This window comes from Gadus morhua, chromosome 10, assembly GCF_902167405.1.
Source record: "Gadus morhua chromosome 10, gadMor3.0, whole genome shotgun sequence".
In the NCBI taxonomy this organism is placed as follows: Eukaryota; Metazoa; Chordata; class Actinopteri; order Gadiformes; family Gadidae; genus Gadus; species Gadus morhua.
This window is the reverse complement of record NC_044057.1, coordinates 20,697,250-20,718,390: the sequence shown is the minus strand read 5'-3', so window position 1 is coordinate 20,718,390 and position 21,141 is coordinate 20,697,250. Positions and strand designations below refer to the sequence as shown.

Genomic DNA, 21,141 nt, shown 5'->3' with positions numbered 1-21,141 from the left:
GAGAAGTGGCTGTTGTATCTTCGATCTATTTCATGGTAAGATTTAATCGTGGCTGAAGCCCGGAGAACTCTGTGTGTTATTGCGACAACGCACAGCAACATCTTCGAATTAAGTGATAACAGATGGACTATTGACCAATATTGACCAACAGCTTGTAAGACTTCTGAGTTATTTAACGATAATGTATTTATTCTTACTTGAACCAACATCAGATACGCCCGACCACTTAATTTCACCGTATTTCGTTTTTTCGAAAGCATGCAAAAGAAAAGAGCGAGATGCTCGTATCTGTGTTCTGATTGGCTCTTGGCGGCAGTCTCCGGGCTTCCCTTCCCACTATAAAACCCGCACTTACTTTTTGATCGTCTGAGCAGAACAGAACGGGGCAGAAGAGGCCCATCTCTGTAAACCAAGGGTAAAGTGGACGCGGAGTCGTTAGGTAAACGTGACACGAGTCCATTCCATTGTGGAATCTACTGGAGTATTGAATGGGACATAAATCATTTCGCCAAAGCTTTGGATACCAGGTAAGTCCAGTCGAGATGTTTTAGACGACATGTATACAGACAGAAAGTTAGAAATTAGTGCGTTATCAACTAGGTATTTCGATCGAGTTGCACCTTGTGCACGACTTGTGACCGAGCATCTTTCTGACAATCCGGACTAATGGTGCACTGGATGATGGACAATGATGTACAAATACACTAGCCCTAAATATTTGTATTATTTATAAAATATATAAGGCTATTCTTTTATACACGAATAAGCTGTAAAGAGAATCACTTTATTTTCTACACTATTAATAGGCCTACATTCTTTGATTTAAAGCATTTATTCATAATTTATCCCTCACAAACAGTAAGCTACGAGCTGCGATCTTTTCAAATGCTGAAATTTGACTGCTTTTTAATTGTTATTAGGCCTATGGTTAGCATATATTTGAACAATTATAATATGGATTCACTAACAATACATTATACATTCAGGATCAGCCCCAAAGTGTTGCAGTTCAAATGTGTAGTCAAAAGTTGTAGCCTATTTGATTATTATAAGGCACATAACGGGTCGGTGCAAACAGAAAAGGGCCATCTGAAAAGTGGACCTGGCTTCCGTACACTTGGACGCGCTTTGAAGGCTTTGATTGAGATAGTTTCTGGGTCGTAGAGAATCATGTGTGCGAGGCTCCGAGCGCCAGTTTTTCCATTTTAAGCGAAAGATATGTAAAAAGAATGTAGGCATTGAACACATTCATATAAATCACTGAATGAAAAAAAAAAGTGTTTAGAATCGATGCATTAACTGTTACGCGCGGAAATCCGTTTTCCGAAGTTTTCCAGATGTCACATTTACGGTTATTAGGAAGACCGAACTTTACTTTAGCTGGGATGTTATTTCCATAACCAGAAAGAGAGACTGTTTCTACAACATATATATTCACTTGGCACTGATCTAATTGAAAGCTGTTTCAAACTTTTTTTTACTTCATACCAAAAATAGGAAATATATCATAATTGTTTAACACTTATGTTTACACAATTGTTTTATCTGTCCATCAATATACCATCTCTTTTGTCTCTCTTTCTGTTCTGATACCTCAAACAAGCCCTTGGAGTCTGCATGTGTGTGTGTGTGTGTGTGTGTGTGTGTGTGTGTGTGTGTGTGTGTGTGTGTGTGTGTGTGTGTGTGTGTGTGTGTGTGTGTGTGTGTGTGTGTGTGTGTGTGTGTGGCACTGTTTGGATGTGTGCAGGAAACCACCTGTTACAAACATTGGCTTAGAAGTGTTTGTGTAACTTTCCACTCGCTCGGAAATGCTCACATACCTTCGCTTCGCTTTGCTGACCATAAGGACTATACATCTGTTAAGAGATTGTGAGATTGTGTGTCTGTTTGCGTGCATAGGATCTTGTCTGCTTACGAGTGTGTGTGTATTTGTTCTAGTGTGTGTGTGTGTGTGTGTGTTTGCTCGTATGGATCTCTTGTGTCTATTTTTGTGTGTGTGTGTGTGTGTGTGTGTGTGTGTGTGTGTATGTGTGTGTGTGTGTGTGTGTGTGTGTGTGTGTGTGTGTGTGTGTGTGTGTTTGCTCGCATGGATCTCTTGTGTCTATTTTTGTGTGTGTGTGTGTGTGTGTGTGTGTGTGTGTGTGTGTGTGTGTGTGTGTGTGTGTGTGTGTGTGTGTGTGTGTGTGTTTGTGTGTGTGTGTGTGTGTGTGTGTGTGTACGTGTGTATGACAGAACGTTTGTTGATGCCGTGCCTCTTAGATTGTCCTCATCAATCATTCGATTCTTCAGGGTGCCCCCTGGGGATTTGGGGGTACACATGACTGTAGAGAGATCCACAGCCTTGGGGTTCACTTTGAAACAAAATGTCACTGTCCAGAAACACGCACACACACACAAATATGCTCACCAAGACACACACAGAGACTGACACACAAATTCACCCATGCACAGACACACAACTACTTTTCGTTTTTTTCCAGATTTTGTACTTTCGGAAATTCCATAAAAGAAATACGTACAGAGGGTACTTTCTCCCTTTCAGTCCTCTTATTTCTACTTATTTAGGTTATCTGAGAGAAGGATTATGACGCTTGTCCTTAAAATAAGATAAGGTATGTGTGTGTGGAAACGAAAACTAAAGCCAATATAACTGAGATACATTTGTTTGCTCCTCTTTTCTTCCTCTTTTTACAGGAAACCTAAAGAAATCCAAAACTTATCCTCGTGTCTCAGTGAAGGGCCTTTGTCTGTGTGCGTGTGCGCGTGTGTGTGGTGTGTGTGGTGTGTGTGGTGTGTGTGATGTGTGTGTGTTGCTAAATGTGTCTCAATGTGGCTAGTGAGTCATTGAGTGCATGCCTGTGTAACTAGCTCGCTAGACTCCCTTTGTGTCCCAGCCTGTGCACGTGCACGCGTACGGGTGGGTGCGTGCGTGTGTGTGCGTGCGTGCCGTGTGAACAGCCAACCGGTGACGATGAGGGCCGTCGTCGGCCTGTTGTTGTGCGTGCTGCTGGCCACGCAGAGCTCCGCCTCCCGCTTCACCCGCGCCTCCGACTCCGGACGCACCCCGGGGCCCGAGGGCCGACCCAACGGCAGCGTCGCCACGACGACCTCCCTGGCGCTCCAGGCCCCGGGCCCCGGCGCCGGCGCCGGAGCCGGAGCCCGGGGCCCCTTCCCGCCCATGTGCCACAAGCCCACGGAGATCAAGAACGCGTTCAAGTACGTCAACACGGTGGTGTCCTGCCTGATCTTCGTGCTGGGCATGGTGGGCAACTCCGCGCTGCTGAGGATCATCTACAAGAACAAGTGCATGAGGAACGGCCCCAACGTGCTCATCGGCAGCCTGGCGCTGGGAGACCTGCTCTACATCCTCATCGCCATCCCCATCAACGTCTACAAGGTACCCACGCATCTCCCCCCCACCCTCCCCCCACCCACGCCTCTCTCCCCCCCCCCACGCCCCTTCCCCCCAAACCTCAACCCCCCCCCCCCCCCCCCCTCAGCGACCGCCAATTCACCCCAAGTGTCGTTGGACTATTGTAGGCCCCTGTTAGAAACAATATCCGCCGCTCGACCTTTGAGGGTGGGGCCCCCGCTGCCTTCGGTTGCGCCCATCCGTGTTTCCCCCCGGTGGGATCGGACTATTTGCGGTGTGTTTACAAGCCCACCGCTGGAGTTTATTTGCAGTTTCAGTCTGGTTCTGTTTAGTTTTCTACAGGAGGTATTTCCCCTAACCTGACACACCAGATGGTGGTGTTACACGGAACCATCTGGGCAGTCATCCTTGGGAACAGTTCGGAAAAGGGCAGACACTCTCTAAGAAAGTACTTGGCAGGTGATTGGATAAACCATCTGTCTATCACTGTCCGTCACGTAGACCACGTAGGCCTTGGGAGGACCCTGCTGATTGGTCCGAACCACTGAGGGTGTCGGCCACAAGGGATAACTGTAAGCCTTGCGAGATGGATTCTCGTGTGAGCTTGATCTCACAGAAAAAGCTGCCTCTCAAGGTCCAATCCCCCCCCCCCCCCTCTTTATGAATGGATAACTGGATATCTGGCAAGATGGATTCTAGCGTGAGCTTGATCTCGTAAATCAAGCTGCCTTGAAGGTTAGATCCCCCCCCACCCCCCCACCCTGCCGGCTGCCGGCTGAGAAAACTGTTCTTGCTAAATGACAGCAGGCAGATGCTAACAATCCATTTATAATCCTTTTTGGGGAGCATGGGCCAAGAATTTTTTTGGGGGATTCTGGCCATACCTGGTGGGGTTTAAATGTTGAAAGGGTTCAGCCCATTAGGACTTAGGACTTGCATCGCGGTGCCGTCATTAAACCAAGCTTTCCCCAAATGGACTGATTGTATGCGCTCCCATGTGGAACAATACCAGACGCAAGAATTTAAAAGATGACAGCTGAATAATGAGGGGTTAAGAGGCTTTCTAGTGGACATGTGCATTTCTATGATGATTCACTTGGTAAGAAATTATGTGGGAGAATGTGTTGGTAAAAGTACCTCTAGAAAAGACGCATGTACGGTGTCTCTGGTCTCTGATTGAGAACAGGGTTCCTCTTGAACCATGTCCCCTTTGTGTCTCATTTGGTTGTCCATGACATCCTAATGATTGAAGAGATGCGCTGTGCAGTAATGCTTGACTGAGTCCTAACCTTCACGTCTATCTGTGTCATCTCTCCTGGCAGCTGATAGCAGAGGACTGGCCGTTTGGAGTGTACATCTGCAAGCTCATGCCTTTCATTCAGAAAGCCTCTGTGGGCATCACTGTGCTCAGCCTCTGTGCCCTGAGCATCGACCGGTAAACACAGACCCACTTCATGACCCATAACACACACTTATACATGCAGGCAAACAAATACACACCTAGGCTCAAACGCAAATAACATCTTCAAAATGTGTGTGTGTGTGTGTGTGTGTGTGTGTGTGCGTATGTGTGTGTGTGTGTGTGTGTGTGTGTGTGTGTGTGTGTGTGTGTGTGTGTGTGTGTGTGCGTGCGTGCGTGCGTGCGTGCGTGTGTGTGTGTGCGTGTCTGTGTGCGTGGCTGCATGCATTTGTGCATGTTTATGTGTTTATGTGTGTGCTTAATTGTTTATGCGTGTGTGTGCGGGCGGCTTTCATACATGTGTGTATGATTTTGTGGGTTTGTGCTTGCGTGCACGCATGTGTTGTGTGTGTGTGTGCGCGCTTGTGTGTGTGTGTGTGTTTGTGCGCATGTAGCTACCACGCAGTCACGTCGTGGAGCAGAGTGAAGGGGATGGGCGTTCCTCTATGGAAGGCGGTGGAGGTGACTCTCATCTGGCTGGTTGCCGTGGCGCTGGCCATCCCGGAGGCGCTGGCCTTCGACATGCTGGAGCTGCCCTACAGGGGCAACAAGCTGCGCGTGTGCCTCCTGCATCCTCAGCAGACCAGCGACTTCATGAAGGTACGCCCTGGACTATCCGGAGCGCTGAACCCACTCTGGTCCACTCTCACTAAACTACGGCAGGAACAGGAGGATGTGACTCGGTTTTCGACACAAACACAACCGCCCTCCTGCCGCCTCATGCAATGGTTCAAATGAACCAGAAATAAATGAATGTATAAAAAAAAATTGGCTTATGTACGTTACCGCATCTTCTGAATAAAGATGAACCTTTGAGTAAACATTCATCTTTAATGTCATTTCGTCGGATAACAATTGAACCAGTGCAATTGAGCAATTCAAAACATGACTCCAACATACCCCTGATATAATCAATTTACATAATTCAGTCCCTTTCTTATTTGATTACACTTGTTTTGTGTGTCGTGTATAAAGAAATACCACATTGGTATTATATAAGAAATACCACATTGGTATTATGTAAGAAATACCACATTGTACCCCCCCCCCCCCCCCCCCCCCCCCCCCTCCCCTCCGCCCATAGTTCTACCAGGACGTGAAGGACTGGTGGCTCTTCGGCTTCTACTTCTGCCTGCCATTGGCCTGCACTGGAATCTTCTACGCACTCATGTCCTGTGAGATGCTGCGGCACAAGAAGGGCATGCGCATCGCCCTCAACGACCACATGAAGCAGGTAGCCCCCCCCCCTCCCCCCCCCTCTGGGGTTCTCTCTCTGGCAGGGTTAGAGAATAGCAATGTAAAGAAAACGCCGTCTGGCTTTTTGTAAAATAAAATATACTAGGGCGAGCTTCTATTGCTAACTCAGGCTTTCGCCATCTCCACTCCAAGGAATGTTTGATAAAGTGACGTAATGATAACACATGCAATCCTATTCCCATTTCTTTAAGGGCGATTAGAGATCAGAATTGTATTGAAATTATATTAAAAACCTTGTGCATTTGAATCCAGATCCGGACTAGGATGAAGCTTGAGGTCACCCACTACTTCACTTTTGTTTTTTTAATTTTACAAATGTTCTGTGAGAGGACGGCGACCAGGCGGCCCCTCACTGACGAACCCATGACCCTTTGCCTCATGTGATCACATGGTGCGGAGACGACCAACATTGTCTTTGTGTGTTTATGGTTCTCCAGCGGCGGGAAGTGGCCAAGACAGTGTTCTGCCTGGTGTTGATATTTGCCCTGTGCTGGCTGCCGCTTCACCTCAGTCGTATACTCAAGAAGACGATCTATGACCAGAATGACCCCAACCGCTGTGAACTGCTCAGGTATACACCCATGCATGCACACGCAGCATATATATTTACATTCCCAGAAGGAAACAGACAAAAGAAGCTATTGTTCTCCGGGCTGTGACTTCCTGATGTATCGACGACAACCCTCTGGCCCTCCAGCTTCCTGTTAGTGATGGATTACATAGGAATCAACATGGCTTCCCTCAACTCATGCATCAATCCCATCGCCCTCTACTTCGTGAGCCAGAAGTTTAAGAACTGCTTCAAGGTAGGAGAGTGACGCACACATCTGATCTTTCCTCATTAGGTTATCGCACAACCCAATGTGAAATAAACAAGAATCTCATGACTCGTGCGTATGTGTGTGTGTGTGTGTGTGTGTGTGTGTGTGTGTGTGTGTGTGTGTGTGTGTGTGTGTGTGTGTGTGTGTGTGTGTGTGTGTGTGTGTGTGTGTCTGTGTGTGTGCGTGTCTGTGTGTGTGTGCATGTGTCGGTCTGTCTGTCTGTCTGTCTGTCTGTCTGTCTGTCTGTCTATGGGTATGTGTATGTGTGTGTGTGTGTGTGTGTGTGTGTGTGTGTGTGTGTGTGTGGGGGTGCAGTCCTGCCTGTGTTGCTGGTGTTACAGAACGAGGACACTTGATAGCCGAGGTTCTGGGGGCCACTGGAAGGGAAGGGGACTGGACCGCACCAGCTCCCGTTCTAGCCAGAAATACAGTTCTTCTTAAGCAACACACACACACACACACACACACACACACACACACACACACATACACACATACACACGTACACACACCACACACACACACACACACATACACACACACACACACACACACAGACATACAAACACACACAAGACGAGCCAAAAACACTTTGTCTCGGTCCCTTGATGATATCAATGCATTGCTGTGACGAAAACGTCACCCCATGATGTCATCGAAAACACCTGATGATGTCATGGCAGTTACCTGATGATGTCATCACCGACACCTTACGGAGGGGGTCAGATGTCGGCCTCTCCACATCTTCATTGCAAGAGGAGAAGCCGGTTCAACAGATGGTCAACTCCAATAAGAGAGAACGGACTCAATGATTATCGGAGCCCGTTTTGAGACGACACTCCACCTTTGTCTGTCGACGTTGCAGTACTAACCGACGAAGGTTCCAATAAAGCCAAAGCCAGATTGACATCTTAACCATGTATTCAGAAATGATGTTCGCAGTTTATTGGAGATCAACTTAGATCCCAATTCATGCTTGCTCACAACAATACATGTATGGATTGATAGTAATAATCGTAAGAAAATGTGAAACTATTTACTTATATTTAGTGTTTCATATCTAGTTACATGTATGAAATTGTCTGTGATTGTACCACTTAAAGCCTTTAAAAACTCACTGTGATAAAGGCTAAACGTAACCTAATTGGTTCCCTTTGCGGTCCATAAATAAATCGTATAAACCCGGTGACGGAATCGATCAAGGACATTCAGATAGTCGTCGGTTATGTTAAGATCAGAACCATGAAAGTAAATTCAAAATAAAAGCACCATTATTATTCTCATTGACATCGGGCCTGACAGTATTGCCTCACAGTCATGCGATTGAAGTTGTTCTGCGAAGCGTCACGGCAGCTCGGTCAGGCGGAGGAAGCCCTGCCGTCTGGCCGACCAGGTGACTCCCATCACACCACATAGGGAGGACTGTGTCCTCCATTTGAATGCTTTCTGTTTCCACATTGTACAAAGTCTTTATCTTGTATAAAGTGTCTTTCTCTGTCTGAAATTGTGTAACTAAGTATTTTTGTACTAGAAAATGGTATTGGAAAGGACGTTTCATGAAGAACTCGTTTTAAACTGTATTGTATAATGTTTTTATCCGTCATGGGCTTTGATTGTAATTTCTTTTGCTATATATCTATATATAAAGATGTATATGTTTTCTATAGATATTGTGTGTATGTGTAAGTATGGGTGGGTAAGTTTTGTGGTGGGCTTTAAGTATAAACATGTACTGCTGGCGACGAAACCTGAATGTTTTTACTTAATTCTGACAAATGTAAACCCATTCCCCTATTTGTTTTAATATTGTTGAAGCATTCACTTGGAGAATGAAGAATCTGACGAATGATGAATCATGGTTGCTTCTCTGCATTGAATGCGGGAGCAATTCAGCATCTATAAATGAACGTCTGAACATCTACTTGTACGTGTTCACAAGACCAATAAACATTATCTAGCCATTAGGTGTTTATTATGTCGGCAAACTACAATGGGATTGTATGGTTCCCCTCACTGCCCTAACCCTCTGTAATCTCAATATATGACCTCATCTTACAACAGGATGTTCCTGGAAAAATGAGTGAGGTATCACTTTCTCACAGGTCTTAGGCGTAGCCTTTCCTTTGCATGTTTACATTAAGACAGATTAGCACGGGAAACGTTACTGTTTTACTGACAAGGTTAAATGAAGTTCATATACTTATTATACAATGAATAATGACCAACTTAGTGATTTGTGTAAAAAACACTGATGGTACAACACAAATAATACCCTTTTTTTGTGGTAAGTACTGTCGGTCAAAGATGAAACGTGTGCTTAATTTAGTTGTCTGGTATGGCTGCATGTGATTTAAATTTACAACCAGCACTGGTATGTATGACAGATGCAGCAGGGAGAACACACTGACCTGGATTGCAGTACAACGTCATTCACCTGCCCCCAATATGTTATGTCACCATGAATATGGAAAAGCCATGTATGTGAATAAGATAATCATTATTCATTCAAAATCATGAATTTAAATCAATTGAAAGTAACTAACTAAGTTATAAATAAAAAAATTGAGTCTTGATGACTGACTTTATTTCCATACCCTTAATCCTAGCGTGCTTTTCCAAAACGTTTCCCTGAGAAGGGGTCGAAGGACATAATGAATGTTTGTCCTGTTCTCTTGTGATTTTTTTTTAATTGTATATACAACGTCAACATAAACCCAAGGATTTTATTCCACCCATATTTCTTGCAGTTTAACACAAAAGGTTGTAGTATTTCAACAAAACGTCATATTGAGCCAGATCTCCCTGGCAGCTGGTCCTTAACCTTTGTTTAAACAGTACCCGCTTCCAGACCTTGAGGGGAAACAAGCATCTTCAAAATCTACACACCCATGTCAAGTTGTTTTCCACTTAACAAACACTCCAAGAATACACACGGCCTGACATCGTAGCCAGACCACAAGGCATGGTTGTTTTTGGTAAGGCTCATGCCGAAGACTTCCAATGTCAATTGACCGTCGGAGTCCTAAAACAAGAAGATTTAAAACTGAACCAAGTTGATATACAGGATAACATTTCAAGAATCTACGTTTTCCTTAACTCAATTTGGAGATCCCCAGTGTTCATTTCAGGCGCCATCGTGCTTCTAATCCTCCTGCACTAAGTGTGTTATCTGGAAACACTGTCGGACAGCAGGCGGCTTGTGGTTCAAATGGCTAAGCATGTTTCAGGAAATGTTGGAAAGGCAGGATATGGACTTTTTTGTGGTTAACCTTCAACAAAAACATCTAATAAGGGACAGTCTTGTAGCGGAGGGAATTATAACGCTTTATCAAACAATGTTTTAAAGGAGTTGCTGTCATGCATTATATCTTTACTCTGACTGCATGATGTGCTTCTGCTTCAGTCTACTTTAACGAGTTAAAGGTCAAAGTTATCCAATTATATTTTTCTTGTCATGTTACACAACATGGAAACAGTGATTGGATCCTAAATCGGCCAACAAAATCCTTTCAAGCACACCCACTGTGCAAATATTTTCACTCCTGACCAAATTTTGTAAAAGGTTAGCATTTCCCTTTCCTCTGGTTTTCCTGGTCAGAGTCCCATCTAAAAAAAACATCCGCTTTGGAGACCTCAGCCTCTCTTTATCAAATCTGATCTGCAGAGGGATTTGATTAAACTGCTTCACCCCATTCCATACATTTCTCCCTCCCTCCCTCTCTATGTCGCTCCTCTCTTTGGCCTTCTCACTTCTTGGTACCATATGAAGTCATTCACCCTGAATTATCCTGCTAAGTGGGACATTCTAGCCTTCCTTTCACCCAAAACACAAACAAAAGGCACCGATGAAATCCATCGTTCAACACGCTTCACGAGTATTCAAGAATAGACTTTGCAAAGCCAAATGGACAATATCCAAAAACATGACTTTTATTGTTTATCCAATCATTCTGTACATTTCACGCAATGGATAAAATAATGGGCAAAAATGAAAAACTATACAAACAACTCTGGCCTTGTGTCAGAGTTGTGGTGTGTATGTGTGTGTGTGTGTGTGTGTGTTTGCATTCATGCGTGTGTGTGTGTGTGTGTGCTCCATTCTCCCACTGGGCGGGTTTCACTCCATGGACTGATCCTGGTTCCCCTTGAACTCGTCCACCCGGGCCTGTAGAGCAGGAGGAGAACCGTCAGCCAGAGATCCCCCCCCGCTGCCACCCCATAGGAATGAAAACAAGAAAAGTGCGAGGAGAGAACCGGGTGGGGGGACATTTAGGTGTGTGCCAATGTCTGTGTGCCTACCCCTCTGACTAGGGTACAATCCTGCTGGGGCTGGAGCACCGCATGCATGGCTCCCCTCACTTGACCTGACCCCCCCCCCCCCCCCCACACTACACCAAGGCAAACCTCCAAACTCCCCCCAAACAACGTCGCAAACAAGCACTCAGCCGGGGCACTGGTGAAAACATCCCGGTCCAACGGTCTTTTTTTATATCCGATTTTTGGTCACTTCAACATGTAAACATGCAAAAAACTTATAAACACAAACTTATAGAACAAGGGAATATTTAGTCAAAAGGCTGTCGTTACTTGATTCTGGCGATTAGATTAAGCGTTGTTTGGCTGTTTACAGCACATGTCTGAAGAACCCGCGTCATGTGTTCAGCCAGAAGGCAAAGATTATTTTTATGTGGCATCACACCTGTGCCATGCAGCTGCATCATCAGCTTGCCTGATCTGCGCCCACTTTGGAAATCACAAAACGCATACCGACTATAAAATCACCAGTCCACTAAAAAGGGGGTTCTGGTTAATGATCACTAACAGTACGATATGATCATTCCTTGGTTGCACACATGCATTGATGATGCATAACAGGGTTTTATCGAACAATAAGACTGCACTTTTTAAATATTGGTAAAATTAAGACTACAAAATGGTTTGGCAATCACTCTTGGGATCACAGATGTCCCAGAATATCCTAACTAGTGCAATATTGAAACTGATTGAATAATTGACACAGAAGAACATTCTTCATGTATCTTATCAACCTTTTCTACATTTCAGATCATAAAACGACATCACTTTGTGCTCCAACTTCATGGTCATGTGTACATGACATTTCATCGAAAAAAAAACACCAATTATTTTTTTGGAGCCTGGCTTGTCCATAGAAACTCAAAATTATAAATCAGCTTTATTGTCAATACAAATGTACAAGACCAATAGAAAATACAAAATTGTGTTCGTCTATGCTCGCGGTGCATTAAACTCCCTTGTTTTGCGTTTACTGAGAACCTACCTGGAAGGTGTTGAGCACATGTTGACACACATGGTTGAGCTGCGTTAAGCCCGTCCTCAGGGGCTCTGTGGCCGGGATGCCCCCTAGGACGGCCAAAGGGAAACAGGCAGCAATGGGAATACCAGTATTAAGCACAACCATATGTTCTATATACAAACAGCTGTGCTATAGAACAGCTTTTTACTGTTTTTGGCATTGCATAATAAACATTCATATGTTTATTATATGAGCTTTCATATAATAAACATTTGTGTTTATTATATGAGCTTTATGAGCTATATATATATATATATATATATATATATATATATATATATATATATATATATCCACACACCAACACACACAGATATTTGACAATGAAAATGAGCTCATTTATAGGTTTGATTACAAAATGAAACTTCAAAGCAGGTTATTGAGCATGAGAGAAGACGGAGGACAGTTATGAGTTGATTGGACCAGATGATGGGACACGGATCAGCAACTTCTGTTACCGGTCTTTATAATCAGAAATCCATTGGATTGGCGTGCATGTGCAGCTGCGTGGCATCAGAGGGTTTGTGGTGCCAACAGCTTCGTGCGCTGATGTTCCGCTATGGAAACTGTAGCTGAGCATGTTTGGATGTCACTCCGAGGGACGACTGAATGTATGTATAGAAAAGGCTGGCCGTAAAATGCTTAGGATATAATACAGTATGTGGTACTGATGGGTCCCTGCTCATTTTTGTACTGCTTAATGAACCTGTGATACTTTTCTGTGGGCTATTTACATCTACAGACGTCTTAGTGAGAAGTATGATATGTATTATTATTATTGACTGTAATCTATGGACCTGGAAAATCTTCATAAAAAAAGAACCAGAAAAGGCTGGCCGGCAAATGTCCTAATGCATTTCTGATTATCCAATAATCCAATGCAGGCAATTATGGTTTGCAGACCGTGAATTAAAAATGTGTTCTACAATCAATTTTGGAATGAATTGGTGTATCTCAGCCAACTACATCTCAAAACACCCAAAAGAAAGACATGTTTATGATGAATGTATGTACATATTTGGCCTACATTTTTTAGAAACAATTTGTGCTTGGCACCGTGTTTGGATATTTTCCATCTCTAAAATGCCGACGGTTCTTTTTTTATTCCAAATTAAGCAGCTGCTCTTCATTAACTCCTGACTCATGATGTTCACAAAAATGTGAAATCAAATAATTGCACCAAAAATTCTAAGTAGTCATAATTTCAGCGCGATCAGGCCAGATCAAAGCGATACTCTGCAGGATTCTTAGAGGTTTCATGGATACCAAAAGACCAGAAATTCTGGGAAGTTAATGCTACGTTTACCCACATTGAGGACTATCGTGGCTACATTTGTTTGTAGAAGCTGTTCCAATTATTGTGTGCGGTTGTGAAATGGCTTTACTGCTCATACCATTTTCTCGGGAAAACTCAGTGGATGAATAATTTGCATTGCAAAAGCAATACCGACATAATGACAACCAGAGCCCGAGATGCAAGAAAGCCTAGTTTAGTGCCCTAAAGCATCTTGCTAAGGCTGTAAATACAATATGAATTGAAAATTGAAAAAATTATATATATACATTTTAGTTCTAGTTAAAATTATTATTTGACTAAATAAAAAATATTTATTAATGCAGATTTTCTTTTGTTCTTTTTTTTTTCGCTGCAACAATAGCGGTTTAAATCTTCAGAAATAATGATCACATACTTCTATTATATTTGGCCCTTGACATGTGACAGCTAGGTATCAATTTGCTATGTCCGAACATTTGGACTTATAATATTTTTCGATAATGTATGTTGTTTATGTCTGTAAGAAGGTGGCACCCTTTGTAAGTCAACTTAAATGTGGCCTGTGGTACTCTATTCCCTCTTTAAAACGACAACATACCAATATAATGTTTCTTAGATATAGCTACAATAAATATGCTTTGGGATGTAAATTTTTGATATTTGTTCGATCAAAACATCAAAGAAAGTCAAGGGAAGTGCAGGATTCGGTGACCTACCTCGTGTCTGAATGCGAAAGTTGATTTTGCTCTCAGAGGGGTGTGTGATGCTGTACCCACAGAACTCCACGTCCACACTGACAGAAACACAAGGCAGACAAACACTATGAGGGTTGAATTTTTTGTTAACACATACATTGACTTAAAAAGTGAAAACTAACTTTTATTGAACTTTGACGTTACCAAGTCGCTTGTTCAAATTACGTCAAAAAACTTTTTTTTCACAGATGCCGATATGACTTACGAGGCCGTAAAATAATAAGGTGCTCTAAAGCTATGACACCAGCCAGTCAGTCATATCCCCAGGTTGAAATATAGATGTATTGCATGGATGCAATAAATATTCGCTGACCAATCAGACAGACGATGAATCTGTTGAATGAATGAAGTTGTAGAATGTGCACACAAAACTATCCCAGGCCTTCTTCCAGACCCATTTCCAAACATTTGCCTACATCAAACAGAGATCTCACAGCAACATTATAAATGTTGCTGTGAGATCTCTGTTTGATGTGTAAAGACCTATAATATATGCAATTATGAATTTGTAATTGTAAAAAGAAGCCTTATCATTTGAATTTTTGGACATGAAATCACTCGTACCAGAGACAAGGAAAAACAATTTCTTATTTATTTCTTATTAACTTATGGCACAAGCACTGAAAGTTAAATGTATGGTGGAAAGAAGTATGTATGAAGACGTTTTAGGCTGGGTGGTCATCATCTCGGCAGTACTTACTCTTTCATCACCAGGTATCTGAGTGAGTTCCCCAGTGTGTGATCCTCATTGTGCAGAACGTACGTCACACAACCCTCATCACCTCCATCCGCCTGCATCTACATTGAACAACAGAACAACCATCGCATTAGCTCCTCTTTTCAAGCCTTTGGTTCTCTTCTATCGTTAGGTCTCATCCTCACAAGGGTCATGGAAAAAGCTGTTATCTATAAGACAATGGGCTGACAAAGACCAGCTGTGTCACACTCATTAGCAATGTGCACTGCATTACCGTTGCGTGCATGACTATGAAGACGCCACCAAACCAACATTCTTTAGGACAAACGTTCTGACTAATGTGAAGCAGTGGTTTATCAGCGGGGTCTGGTTATCGCTACATCCCTCTGCTCATCTGCTGCCCTCTAGTGGGGGTTAAAGTGAGGAGGGTATAATCAGGCTATTTCAATTTTAGATTCATTGTTTTAATATACTTTGTTATATAATGAATATGTACAGATTTAGAAGTACCCACATTTGACCAAAGCTGGCTTTTATTTTTCTTGACATTGTTTGTACTCCACGTGAGCGATAACGTTATCTCCACTCAGCCGGATACGATTGGCTACTTTAACAGAGAGATGACATTCCAATTTATCGTTAAACAGTCACATAACTTTACATCTGTTTTGTGAAAATTGAATGCGATGTTATCTAAATCATACCATCTCCAGAACTGGTTTCTTTTCGCAATCCCCAGCCATGTTTCGCCTTCCGATCAGGGTGCACTAGCAACAACGTTTTTGTATGGCGTCGCCGAGATATGACGTCAATGAAAACATATGACGTTGGTCAGTTCTGACAGGAAGTTATATATATGTAGTTCAGAAGAGGTACATTTTCCATGTACTGTCAACGGCGAGGACTGTTAGAAAAACTACATCCTCCATATGGACCCTGTCTGTTATCCAGGGCTGGGCGATATCCTCAGCAGAAAAAACTCGAAGGGAGAGGGATTAGCTAGCTCGCTAGCGTCTGAATTCCCTATAAATGACAGAAGTCGCCTGACATCACATTCATCAAGCCTCGAAGAAGTCAAAGGTGTTTATTAGGTTATTGCAGTTATCGTAAACCAAGGACACGCTAGATTTCCTCTAGAGAAACCACAATATCGACTGATTCGGGCTTGTTGTGGTTCTCCCTACATTGAAGTCAGCTATCATTTTCGTTTCTCGTGATTTACGATTCGCGTTGAAATCTCATTTAATTACTTACACTATTTGTAATACATATGTGTGTATCGCCTTTCTCTCCCTCGTCCTTTCTCTTCTTACTCGTTCAACATTTGAAATGTATCCTGTCTCTTTTCACTGGTTGTCATTGGTAAACAACGTCTTTATGTGGAACCTTTCTCTCGTGCCAGTGTCAATCTGCCTGTTGCCATGGCAATCCTCTTTGCGGTGGTGGCCCGCGGGACCACGATCCTGGCCAAGCACGCATGGTGCGGTGGGAACTTCCTCGAAGTCACGGAACAGATATTGGCCAAGATCCCCTCTGAAAACAACAAGCTTACATACAGCCATGGCAGGTAGGCCTAGCCTCCCCTCAATCACTCACACACACACACACACACACACACACACACACACCCACCCACCCACCCACCCACCCACCCACACACACACACACACACACACACACACACACACACACACACACACACACACACACACACACACACACACACACACACACACACACACACAAACACAAACTAACCACACACACACACACACAAACTAACCACACAACCTATGGTAATGCGTTCTTTCTAGTCTGAGAATGGACTGGACAAATGAGAATAATGGGCATAGAATGAATGGTTGAATACCATCCGGGTAATATATTTACAGATATAAACATGAATCTCCGACATTGACACCAACGTTCCTCTTTTTCAGCTATCTCTTTCATTACATCTGTCATGACCGAATCATATACCTGTGCATCACGGACGATGTAAGTATCTCTGTTTTTCTTGAACTATTATTAGTGACTGGGCATCTACTGATGAATGTATCATGTATCACATTCTTGCCAGGACTTTGAGAGGTCCCGTGCCTTCAGCTTTCTCAGTGAGGTGAAGAAGCGCTTCCAGACGACCTACGGCTCACGGGCCCAGACGGCCCTGCCATACGCAATGAACAGTGAATTTTCATCCACTCTGGCTGCTCAGATGGTGAGGGAAATGATGCATAGTATAGTGATAATTGTATAGTAATATATTAGTTATCTTGAAGGTCCTTTAACATAATATTACAGACGACTTGTTGATATCACACAAAGCCTTACTTTGATGAGATCACATAAAGCCTTACTTTGATTGGAGGTCGACCTGTCTGGCTTAACTGTCATGTAATTATCACTGCCGGGGCTAGGCGTAGGATCTTTTGAATTCAAACGACAGTCAGGGTTTACAAAATCGAACAGGCACGAATCAGATTATTTTCCGGTGAGATAAGGAGATGTGCAAGAATCGGAGACCAAAAAAATTGTGCACGAGGAATGTCACTGTATTATATGATGCTTCGGATTAAACTTTTTTTTTTTTCTTTTTTTTTATGAAAATACTTTTGAAACTCTTGTTCACTTATCCTCCTACGCCTCTTCTCTCTTCAAAGAAACACCATTCAGATCCACGGGGGTCAGACCGCCTCGCTGATACTCAGATGCAGGTGGATGACTTGAAAGGCATCATGGTTCGGGACATAGGTAAACTTCCTTGCAGAATTTCTTATCTCTCTCATGGTTTTGCCTTGGGCTTTTTATGATCAGATTCATTGATATTGTGCCCCACAAATTTCTGTCTGAAGTAGTCATTTGTTCTCTTGTTCAGCATACTTTCATTCTCTTCTCAAATTTGTGATCTCAGTCATTACAGCCCCATAATCATCTTCAAAGGGCTTCCCCGTTTTTTGTAGTATGCATCTCTGTTGCCTCTCTGCACACCAATGGAAGGTTGTGGTTGATTCTAGTGATTTCTTACCTTGCAATGATTTTTTCCCTGTTTTAGCTAAGTTGCCTAGCTTACACACCTCACCTACATTTTCTCTCCTCTTTCCCACTGCACCTATCGAGTGCACTTCCTTTAATCATCACGGCAATTACATCAAATCAATCCAATCACTACAGCGTGTCCACCAATGTTTTTGAATGGAATTGTAAGCAAACAGGTATTACAAGTAAAACAAGTGAAGTCTGGCAGTTAACTTTGCTCACGAGGATGGCTGAATGGGCGAAAAGGGCGTCCATTTATTGTAAAGGGGGGAACACAACCTCAATGGCCAAGCACATTAGCATTGTGCATCAAATAAAGGCCAAATGCAGTACCTTTGACTGTCTCTGAGTTGAAAAGACCCTTTCTCCTCCTTCTGCTGTATCACCACAGAAGGGCCTGTCTTAATCATCCACTCAAAAAACGATCGTAATCGCACACACAGACATTGTCGCTAGTCCCGTCAGTTAAAAATAGTAATCCAATTGTGAAATTGGTGTTTTAATCGGCAGCATACAAGCTATCTTAAAAAGTCAATAACGTTTCAGATGTGCTGCGTGATAATGTGTTGAGGTTGGCTCATTAAAACGACTGTTAGGTTATCATGATGCGTTCAAATGTAACATAAAGAAACGTTAAATTGAGTTTTTGGTGAGAAACATGAGTAATACTGTATTGCTCATGTTTCTGTATTTAATACAGTTTTATAGCACTCTAATCATTTTAGTATATATAATTAAAACTACTGATGTCAATATTTATTAAGAATTACATATTCCTCATCACTAAAAACGCGTTGTATTTCCACCAATTAATAGAAAAGCATCGATGGTGGTATCGATAAAGACTCGGATCGTTAAGGAGTATCGAAAATGGTATTGATATCAATCAACATTAATGATCCCCATCCCTACCCATAACTAGGATGTAGAGCTACAACTTGGCTTGTCTAATTATCCTACATTAGTGATGATATAATACATTGTAATACCGATTGAAGGACATGGATGAATAGAGGTGTCCCAACCCTGTTTGTCTGTCTGGGTTTTGTTCCTCAGACTTGGTGGCCCAGAGAGGGGAGAAGCTTGAGCTACTGATTGACAAGACAGAAAATCTGGTTGATTCAGTGAGTTCAAAAGTCTTCCACTGCTATTGATTTAGTAGTTTAGTATGCTGTTATATTGTTTTTATGATGGTCGGAAATATGGGGTTAGATATAGTAGTGATAGTGGCAAATGTGACTTAGTGATCAAACATTATTATCATTTTTTTAAACTGAACTTGATGCATGAGTGAAAACACCTATGTATTGTCTTCACAATATAATCAATATGTGTCCGATATACATATATCCTTGACCCTTCTGTATAGCATCATGGGACTACATGTCCCTGTTAGGTACAGTATGTGTCACATTATGTGTCCACAGCACCATCACTGATCCATATCTTCCTCTCCTCAGTCAGTGACATTTAAAACCACCAGTCGCAACCTAGCAAGGGCCATGTGTATGAAGAACCTCAAATTGACGGTTGTAATAGTGCTTGTGGCACTGGTAAGTTGGAAAATGTTGGCAAATAACTATATGATTAAAATATGAAATGATTTTTCACACAGTTTGATGTTATTGTTTTTGGAGTGAGTGTTGAGGGTCTTTTCAGAAAAAACTGTATGCTCAGAACATCTTCCTGTAATATCGATCACGTCTACTGTAAGAAAACTTGTCTTGTAGGTGTGAATGGTAATTTCACGAAACCTGTCTCTCTGTTCCAGGTCATTCTCTACAGCATCGTCTCAGCTGCCTGTGGAGGCCTCAGTTGGCCAACCTGTGTCAAATAACGAGATGAGAGGAGCAGAAGAAGAAGAAGAATAAAACGAGATTGAGGAAGAGAGGGAAAGTTGTATTATTTTTCTGGAACTCTTGTTATTCCTGTTTGCGAGCGGGTGCAAAGGGAAAGACCACTTTACCTAACAGTACTTCTCCGGCTGTAACATCTATGTGGGCATACATTTTCCCTTACTTCCTGTCATCACTCGCATCCTAGCATTCACATTGTTATGCCTTCAGGACAGCGCCCCCCCCCCCCCCCCCCCCCCCCCCCCCCCCCCACACAAACACCACCACAATTGTTGACTGATGTTTGGTCTGGATCCTTTCATTCAGTAGTACAGCACATTACACATGCCTGTCTCGTTACACATGCCTGTCTCGTTATACATGCCTGTCTCGTGCACTTAATGACGTTTCAAATGCCTCTCTGACCTCTGTCCAGGCGTTTCATTCACATCAATTCCAAAATGAGCCACTAAGTTTGAGGTTGTTGTTCTTTTGATTTAGCTTTTGTCTTGCTTAAATCTTAGTGCGATAGGATTAAAGATATATTGAACAAGGACAAACTATAGAAATCATTATACATGCCAGCAGGCTTGACTTGTAAGATTTAATATTATTAGCTCCTGATTTAATCACTGGAAATTAATCTTTTCTTAGACACCACGAGTGCAGTGTATTTCTCCTACAATGGCATGTGTCCTTTCCTTAAACTTAAAGCCTCTATTAACAGCAATTACTAAACAAAGGAGACACTATTAACATTTTGCTCAGAGAGGCTAACATTTTTGGATTCTGGGGATTTTATGTTTTCTTATCATAAGCACCGTTGACAATTAACTACTCTAGAAAACAATGTTAAAGAGAATGTATTGCAAGAAGATATTACTTTAACTTGTTCCTTTTTTATTAGCCAAGAAATAATAGCTCTGTAAATGTAATTAATTTAATTGCTCCTGCTCTTGAAAGATGCTTGCTTTCGAGTTCCTCTTCCAGGGATTGATTGAATATGCTGTCTCCTTTTGTCAACCCAATGCACTTTTTGCCATTGTACATACGCGTGCTTCATACATAGTATGGTTTATAATTATTTAAATATTTTACATCCAGATTTGAAAATAAAATCTCCTCGTACCAAGTGTGAATTGGGAAAATCATGCGTTGAAGTGTGCTGGCTGGCTGACACATTATGCAGCTGAAAATTGAGCTGCTTAATATGTTTACTTTTTATGCGAGTTAATGATCATTGTAATTGTTGCCGTTGTATGATAAAGTAGTTACCGGTCTTCGTCACGTCTTTTAT

At 42.5% G+C, this 21,141-nt stretch overlaps 3 protein-coding genes across 4 annotated transcripts; 2 read left to right on the top strand and 1 right to left on the bottom strand.

The window, feature by feature from the left end:
* Positions 1-336: 336 nt before the first annotated feature.
* Positions 337-9,483, top strand: LOC115552797 (endothelin receptor type B). Its single transcript, XM_030369135.1, has 8 exons — positions 337-527; positions 2,695-3,397; positions 4,696-4,808; positions 5,228-5,432; positions 5,917-6,066; positions 6,527-6,660; positions 6,787-6,895; positions 7,226-9,483. Exons 2-8 carry the CDS (start codon positions 2,972-2,974, stop codon positions 7,349-7,351), a joined length of 1,263 nt encoding a protein of 420 aa, XP_030224995.1. The 5' UTR covers positions 337-527; positions 2,695-2,971; the 3' UTR covers positions 7,352-9,483.
* A 1,334-nt stretch (positions 9,484-10,817) lies between these two features.
* polr1d (RNA polymerase I and III subunit D) lies at positions 10,818-15,805 on the bottom strand. 2 transcript variants are annotated; one of them, XM_030369138.1, is made up of 5 exons: positions 15,678-15,805; positions 14,977-15,074; positions 14,238-14,314; positions 12,210-12,292; positions 10,818-11,075 (listed from the first exon to the last, which is right to left on the bottom strand). In XM_030369138.1, exons 1-5 carry the CDS (start codon positions 15,714-15,716, stop codon positions 11,028-11,030), a joined length of 345 nt encoding a protein of 114 aa, XP_030224998.1. In that variant the 5' UTR covers positions 15,717-15,805; the 3' UTR covers positions 10,818-11,027. The 2 variants fall into 2 exon arrangements, with proteins under 2 accessions (XP_030224998.1, XP_030224999.1); XM_030369139.1 differs by lacking the exon at positions 15,678-15,805 and adding an exon at positions 15,488-15,601.
* A 102-nt stretch (positions 15,806-15,907) lies between these two features.
* sybl1 (synaptobrevin-like 1) lies at positions 15,908-21,124 on the top strand. The gene is made up of 8 exons (XM_030369137.1): positions 15,908-16,053; positions 16,376-16,540; positions 16,914-16,971; positions 17,054-17,191; positions 17,634-17,724; positions 19,066-19,133; positions 19,470-19,562; positions 19,781-21,124. The coding sequence occupies exons 2-8, from the start codon at positions 16,395-16,397 to the stop codon at positions 19,844-19,846; spliced, it is 660 nt and encodes a 219-aa protein (XP_030224997.1). The 5' UTR covers positions 15,908-16,053; positions 16,376-16,394; the 3' UTR covers positions 19,847-21,124.
* Positions 21,125-21,141: the final 17 nt, after the last annotated feature.